A 7,130-nucleotide genomic window follows, 5' to 3' on the forward strand; every position below is an offset into this window, starting at 1 on the left:
CACTCGACCTCCTGGCGAAAACGAGGGAGGGTGGTCTCTGGTGTCTCCACGACAATGTCCTCGAGCTCGTTGCCCTGCAGCACAAGCTCCTCCCGCCGTATCTTCACCCACTCATCGCGCCAGGTCTGGCCGCGCCAGGGCTGCTTGCCGTTGCCGTCGGCCCGCCTTCCGATACGGCGCGTCAGATCCTCGGCGGCTGAGAGAGAGCAAAGCAGGCTCGGCCCGTGCGGAGTAGTGCCGGCCGCAGCAGGACCTCTGAGCGCTAGGAGCCGTTCGCGAGCCGCTGTTACCACCAAGCCCTGCCACGCGCGGCAGACTCGTGAAGCGCGCGCCAGGCCGTCCGCCCGCAGGCTGAGGAGCACCTTGAAGAGGAGCTCCACCGGGAGGGAAGCCAGCTCGAGTGGCGCGGGAGCGCTAAAGGTGTGGGACATCGAAGAACGGCAGCGGCCTGCATCGGGCGAGGTACTTCTAGCCTGCTGTGTGGGAACAGCTCATGAGCAGTCTCGCACTGTGCTGTGAACAGAGCGGCAACCAGCAGCTCTCAGGACCCCCCGGTGCTGGGGTGCTGCCAGCAACCAACCAACTCGCCGGCGAGCGGAGCGAGCCGAAGAGCTGTGGGCCACGCCTGCCCGCCGGGACCGCGTGCAGGAAGCCGCATCGCCAGCGCCGTCGCAGCATCGAGCGGCGCGTCCTCCCCAACCAGCGGCGTGTATTGCACCATAGGTCGTCGGCTTTGCCGACGGGCGACGTGGACGGACACAGGCAGGGACGGGCGAAACACGTACCCGAACAAGCATGACCAGGGAACGGGGCATTGCACTACATAGTGCGGGACCTGGGGCAGCAACCAACAACCTGGATGAGGACGGGGTGCTGCGCAACCGACGCCAACCAGCGGCGTTCACAGCACCAGTGCGAGACTAAGGTTTTGCAACCTGGTAATAAGACGGCTCGCAGGGTTGACTCGGCCAGACAAAAAACCCCGAGAGGCGTGGGAGTACCTACCTCGCCAGGCCTGCATCAACCCCTTCTGTTCCTCCCTACCTATACCAAACCCCTTGGTGCTTGGATGGACCCTCTCGTCACTCGTGTGGACGCCGACCCCCTCCCCCTACGCGCCCGCCCCGCCCCCGCGACGCCCTGCCCCCTAACCGCCCTCGCGCGCGCGCATCATTGACTTTCCACTTCCTCACCGCCCCCTTCCGGCCGCGCAGACACCGTCGGCAAAGAGATCGTCGACCTGGTCCTCGACCGCATCCGCAAGCTCGCCGACAACTGCACCGGCCTGCAGGGCTTCTTCGCCTTCAACGCCATGGGCGGCGGCACCGGCTCCGGCCTGGGCGCCCTCCTCCTCGAGCGGCTCTCGGTCGACTACGGCCGCAAGTCCAAGGTCTCCTTCACCATCTACCCGGCGCCGCAGGTCTCGACCGCCGTCGTCGAGCCGTACAACTGCGTCCTCTCGACGCACACGCTGCTCGAGCACACGGACGTCACATTCATGGTCGACAACGAGGCGCTGTACGACATCTGCCGCCGCAACCTCGACGTCGAGCGCCCGACGTACACCAACCTTAACCGCCTCACCGCCCAGATCATCTCGTCCATGACCGCCTCGCTCCGCTTCGACGGCGCGCTCAACGTCGACCTGACCGAGTTCCAGACGAACCTGGTGCCTTACCCGCGCATCCACCTGGCCATCGCCTCCTTCGCGCCCATCATCTCGGCCGAGAAGGCGTACCACGAGCAGCTCTCCGTCTCCGAGATCACCAATGCCGTCTTCGAGCCCGCCTCGATGCTCGTCAAGGTCGACCCGCGCCACGGCAAGTACATGGCGTGCTGCCTCATGTACCGCGGCGACGTGGTGCCCAAGGACGTCAACTCCGCCGTGGCGACCATAAAGACGAAGCGCACGGTCCAGTTCGTCGACTGGTGCCCGACTGGCTTCAAGTGCGGCAGTGAGTTGCCGCTCCCCGCCTCCAACCCAGCGCGCGCATCCCCCTCCCCGCCGAGCCGTTTATCCCTCGCCTCCCTAGCCGGAGCCGCTCTCACGTGCCGCCTCCCCCCCTCCCTCCCCGCGCAGTCAACTACCAGCCGCCCACGGTCGTGCCGGGCGGCGACCTCGCCAAGGTGATGCGCGCCGTCACGATGATGTCCAACTCGACGTGCATCGCCGAGCTCTACTCGCGCATCGACCACAAGTTCGACCTCATGTACGCCAAGCGCGCCTTTGTGCACTGGTACGTCGGCGAGGGCATGGAGGAGGGCGAGTTCTCCGAGGCGCGCGAGGACATGGCCGCACTGGAGAAGGACTACGAGGAGGTCGGTGCAGAGTCGGCTGAGGGCGAGGGCGAGGAGGAGGGAGAGGAGTACTAGACGCGCTCCTGGTGCGGCGTCGTGGCCGGGCCTGCACTGCCCGGAAGCCCGGCGGATGGGGAGGGGTGGGTGGTGTCGAATGGCTTGCGTCTGCGCTGTGGGCCACACCGAATGGAAGCCCTGGCGGCGCGCCCAGCGGGCCCAGAGGGCCGTTTGCAATATGTGTGTTGGTATTATTTGTTGGTTGGAGTTTGCGGTGGGAAGGGTGGATCACGGAGCTTTTTTGTCCCAAAACTACAACGTGGATCTGGACTCTTCACGATGCTTACGATTTTGATAGCCAAACAAGTTCAATTAAGTATTTCACGAAAAAATCGTGCTCATTCGTCATTGGTCGATTAGCAATTATGCGTTATGTGGGTGGCGGGGGCTGACGGGGAGAAAGAAAGAACGGCACGCACGTCGACCACGTACAGGCCGCTCCCATCCCTCCCTTGGGTTGTCTGTTTTCTCTCTTTCTTTCTTTACAGGCCGCTCCAGGACATCTCTCCTCAGATATATTGGATGCTATTTTTCGTTGAAGTTAAGTTGCTTATACAAACATGACCATCCGGTAGGAGGCGGTGGGAAAGGGAGTCGCAGTCACGGCTCGAGGGTTGTTTTCTGGATGTTGTGTTCCAGGACAGCCCAATTTTACGGACCCGACCCGACATGTTCAGGTGCTCGCAATTCGGCCGGTCTGTCGGCTGAAACGAACGGATTTGCACCTTGCTAATATGCCACGCTTAGCGTCGACGATCATCGCAATCGCCATCCCAGCCATCGCGGCCATCTCCGTGCAAGGTGCCCGACGCCGTCTTGCCTACGGCGGGCGTGACTACGACTGGCCCGTTCATTGGGAAGGGAAGTCCTTCGCTGACGCGTTTGAACAATCACCTGCTCGGCCGATGCACTCAGACGGCAGAGACATCACCAGCACAGACGACTGCCCGGCGCCGCTCAAGGCGGCGTGTGCCTCGAAGGGTGCGCGAACTGGCGGCCTAGCTTAAAGGCGTAGAACTGCGAAAGTCACATGGTAGTGAGTTGCTTCTGCCTCAGGCGTCAAGGCGGCTCACCTTGAGGGGCCCATCGCTTGCGGCGGCCAGGGCGCGTGGTGCCGCATCATGCCGAAGGCCGCTACCCGCCTTGCACGCCTCCCGGCCACTCCCTCTGCTCCTCACCGCTCCCACTCCTCCTCCCATGCCGAAGGACAACTTCCCAACGCCATGCGGCGATTTCGGGAGCGCCTGCGGCGAGTTTAGCGACCCTAACTTCTTCTACTGCAACGGGACGACGGTGCGGAGTTCGTGCCCCTTAGCTACGTAGTGCCACACATGATACCTGAGCTCTCTGTGCCAGCCGCGTGGATTGACGGGTGCTTGACGTTCGACCCCCTCCTCGCTGCGCAGGGCAATCTCCTGCCGGAGGGCGAGATAGGCCACGCCCACGGCTTCCGCCGCGACGCCACCTACACCGCCGAATCTGGCCTGGGGAGCGGGTGGCTCCAGGACCACTGGTGATCGCGCACCCACCAGCCGTAAGTGCTGTCGTCGTCCGAGCCATGACAGTGGCCGTCCGTGCCTATGATAGGTTCCGTGCCTACTCGGGCACCCTGCACTGCTGTTGCAACCCGTTCTCCGCGACCGGTGTGGTCAACCGGATGGACGCGGGCACCGACGGGCGGCCCGAACAGGAGATCGATCTGGGGTGGTGCGAGGGGGAGGAGAAGCAGGATCCGCTCTACAGCGGTGGCGAAGAGTGCTGGTCGGTCGAGTTCTTTGGTGACTATATGGCACTGCCGCTCACGGCGGCCGAGATGCCGCCACCCTACCCCAACATTTTGCCTGGGGAGGGGTCGCCATCTCCGTCGCCCTCGCCCTCGCCCGGCTCCAAGACATATGTCATCTCGGGAGGGAGCTTCATCTCCCCGTACTACGACTTTTCGCCCGCGCTCGAGCCCCTCGAGCCGGGCATGACGTACACCTTCGAAGCGGCGGGCATTGCCGCCAACCACCCCTTTGTCATCGCAGTGGCGTGGGGCATCGTCCCGGAGCCGCTCCCAACGCCCTTTCTGCAGGTGCCAGGGGAGCCGCTGCGACTCCTCGCCGGACGCACACGCAGACTCCCAAGACTCCCAACCTCCCCCGTAGGAGGGAGCGTTCCCGCTCGTCGGCAGCAGCGGGACCGTCACCTTCACTGTGCCGCCCTCGTACAACGGCTCTCTCCGCTACTACTGTGACCGGCACGGCGACATGTCAGCGCTGCTGCCGCTCGCCGGCGTCGGGCCGCCAGCCCTCACGTGTCCATCGGAGGTGTGCGACTTCATCTGCCAGCCCTCCGCGTGCATGCTGCCCTCCTGCTCCCAGCTCTGCTCCAGGTGCTGTGTGCCAGTGCCGACGAAGCCACCCCCAGCGCCGCCACCGCCGGCATCCTCCTTGCCGCCACCCTCCCCCGCGACCGCCTCCGGATGCAACAGCGACGGGTGGTGCCAAAGCCCGGAGGGCCCATCGCAGCAGTGCGCAGACGACGCTGGACCACCATGGGCAGACGACCTGGATAACTTTGGCGCAAACGTCCGCTACCACGACAACACGCCCGCCGAGCCCATCCTGCCGGCAGACGGCGCCTGCCCTGGCGCCCTTGCCGGAGCGTGCGCTGTCAAGGGTATCAAGGCCGCCTATCTTGATGGACCGATCGACTGCGGCGGGCAGGGCTGGTTCTGTCGCATCATGCCGCAGCCCGGTTGGGGGGACTGCAGCTATGGCGACTGCAACTTTGCGAACTGTGCCACGCCAAACGCGGACGAGCTCGACACGGACGGCCACTGTCATGGCTCGGACGACGACAGCACTTACGGCTGGTGGGTGCGCGATCACCACTTCCGAGGCTATACAGGCACGCTGAACTGCTGCTGCGGGTCAGCGACGCACTTCACCGCACCGCCTCCGCAACCCTCCCGCGTCTCTAAGTTGCGCCCGCCTTGTAGGTGGGGTGAGCCGATGCACGGTGTCGTCAACCGCTGTGACTACCGCAAGCCCGTCAGCGGGGACGAGGTGTCTACTTGCCGCGACGCGAACGAGGAGCACAGCGTTGATTTCAACCCCACGTGCGACGCCCATCCTCTCAAGCCCGACCCGGTCACGAACGGCGGCATGTGCTGGACGGTGCGCAGCTTTGCCGCCAAGGACGACGACGAGGGCGGAGGAGGAGGCGGCGGCGGCGGCGGCGATGACGATGATGAGGAGGACGGGGAGGAGGAGGAGGAGCCCGAATGCTCCACGTTAGAGGACAGGGAGGAGTGCGAGGATGCAGACTACTGCAAGTGGAAGAAGAAGAAGCAGCAGTGTAAGGACGGCAATCAGGACGATGACGATGACGACGAGGAGGAGCCCGAATGCTCCACGTTAGAGGACAGGGAGGAGTGCGAGGATGCAGACTACTGCAAGTGGAAGAAGAAGAAGCAGCAGTGTAAGGACGGCAATCAGGACGATGACGATGACGACGAGGAGGAGCCCGAATGCTCCACGTTTGAGGACAAGGAGGAGTGCGAGGACGCGAGCTACTGCAAGTGGAAGAAGAAGAAGTGTAAGGACAAGTAGGACCCCCCCCCCTCCCGCCCGCCCACCCGCCAGGAGGGTTGATGCTACGGCCCTGTTCAGTATCGGCGTCCGCGCGGTCAGTCGTGCTTGCCTCGTCATGTGTTCATGTATTCACCTGTGCAGCGCGCTGCACACGCGCGCAACACGGTGCACCTCGGCCCGGGGCGCGGCCGCCGCCGGCGCGGGACGGGCGACTCTCGTTTTTCGTGTAAAATGTAAATGATGGGGGGGGGTACTCTATATCTTCACACGTCTCACGTCACACTTTTGCTGCCGAGGACAGTGTGACATATCGTCCGCGTCTTTCTACTGACGTGTATACACAGTCATCAAGGAGCCATGCTGCGTGCACAACTCCAGAGTGCAGAGAGTCGGTACATGCGACCGCGTCAGCTCAGCAAGAACAACAGCAGAGCCGGCCGCCGCCATCGATCCAAGCCTGTGACCACCGTGTGTGCCCTCTTCTGACCCTCGCATCGCCCCCGCCTCAGCCCTTCTTGCGGAAGCTGCCCTTGCTCTTTCGCTTGTGGAAGGCAACCGGCGCGGCGGCGGCGGCCGCTTCCTCCGCCTCGCCCTGCAGCGCGGCTTCGCGGATGACGTCGGGCACCTGCGGAGGCCCAACAAGCGCCGAGAGTGAGGGGGCGGTGTCGAAGGCGGGCGGTGTCCGGTCGGGCGGCCGCGCGCCGCATACTTTGCCCGGACCTGGTCGACGATGTCTTGCCGGTCGTCCTACAGTCACGACCTCTCCTCCTCCGTCCCCGCCGGCCCCTCTTATCTCAGCGGGGGGGGGGGGGGGGGGGGGGGGGGCACTCCTTTTTTTTTTCGGGCCCCCCCCCAAAACCCCAAGGGGGGGGGGGGCCTTTTTTCCCCCCCCCCCCAAATGGGGGGGTTGGGGAAGGTTCCACCCCCCCCCAGGGCCCTTCGGGGGGGGGAAAGAAGGGTTTTGAGGGGTGGTGGGGAAAGAAAGGGGGAAAAAGGCCCCCCAGGGGAAAAAAAAAAGGGGGGAACCCCCTCCCGGGTCCCCCCCCCTTCTAACCCCCTTTCCCCCAAATGAAATTTTTCCCAATCCGCGGGCCCCAAAACCTTTGGAAGGATTTGTGGCCCCCCCCCCCCCCCCCTAAAGGGGCCCAGGGCCGGGCTTTTTTAAAAAAACCTCCCCAAAAACACTGCCCCCCCCCC

At 64.3% G+C, this 7,130-nt stretch overlaps 1 protein-coding gene across 1 annotated transcript; it reads left to right on the top strand.

Annotated features, from left to right (window-relative positions):
* Positions 1 to 1,069: 1,069 nt before the first annotated feature.
* EMIHUDRAFT_200410 (alpha-tubulin) lies at positions 1,070 to 2,373 on the top strand (the record flags this gene model as incomplete). Its single annotated transcript, XM_005790396.1, has 3 exons — positions 1,070 to 1,088; positions 1,215 to 1,955; positions 2,081 to 2,373. The coding sequence occupies 3 exons, from the start codon at positions 1,070 to 1,072 to the stop codon at positions 2,371 to 2,373; spliced, it is 1,053 nt and encodes a 350-aa protein (XP_005790453.1).
* Between the last annotated feature and the right edge of the window lie 4,757 nt (positions 2,374 to 7,130).

Source organism: Emiliania huxleyi (genome assembly GCF_000372725.1).
Source record: "Emiliania huxleyi CCMP1516 chromosome Unknown EMIHUscaffold_12, whole genome shotgun sequence".
Lineage (NCBI taxonomy): Eukaryota > Haptophyta > Isochrysidales > Noelaerhabdaceae > Emiliania > Emiliania huxleyi.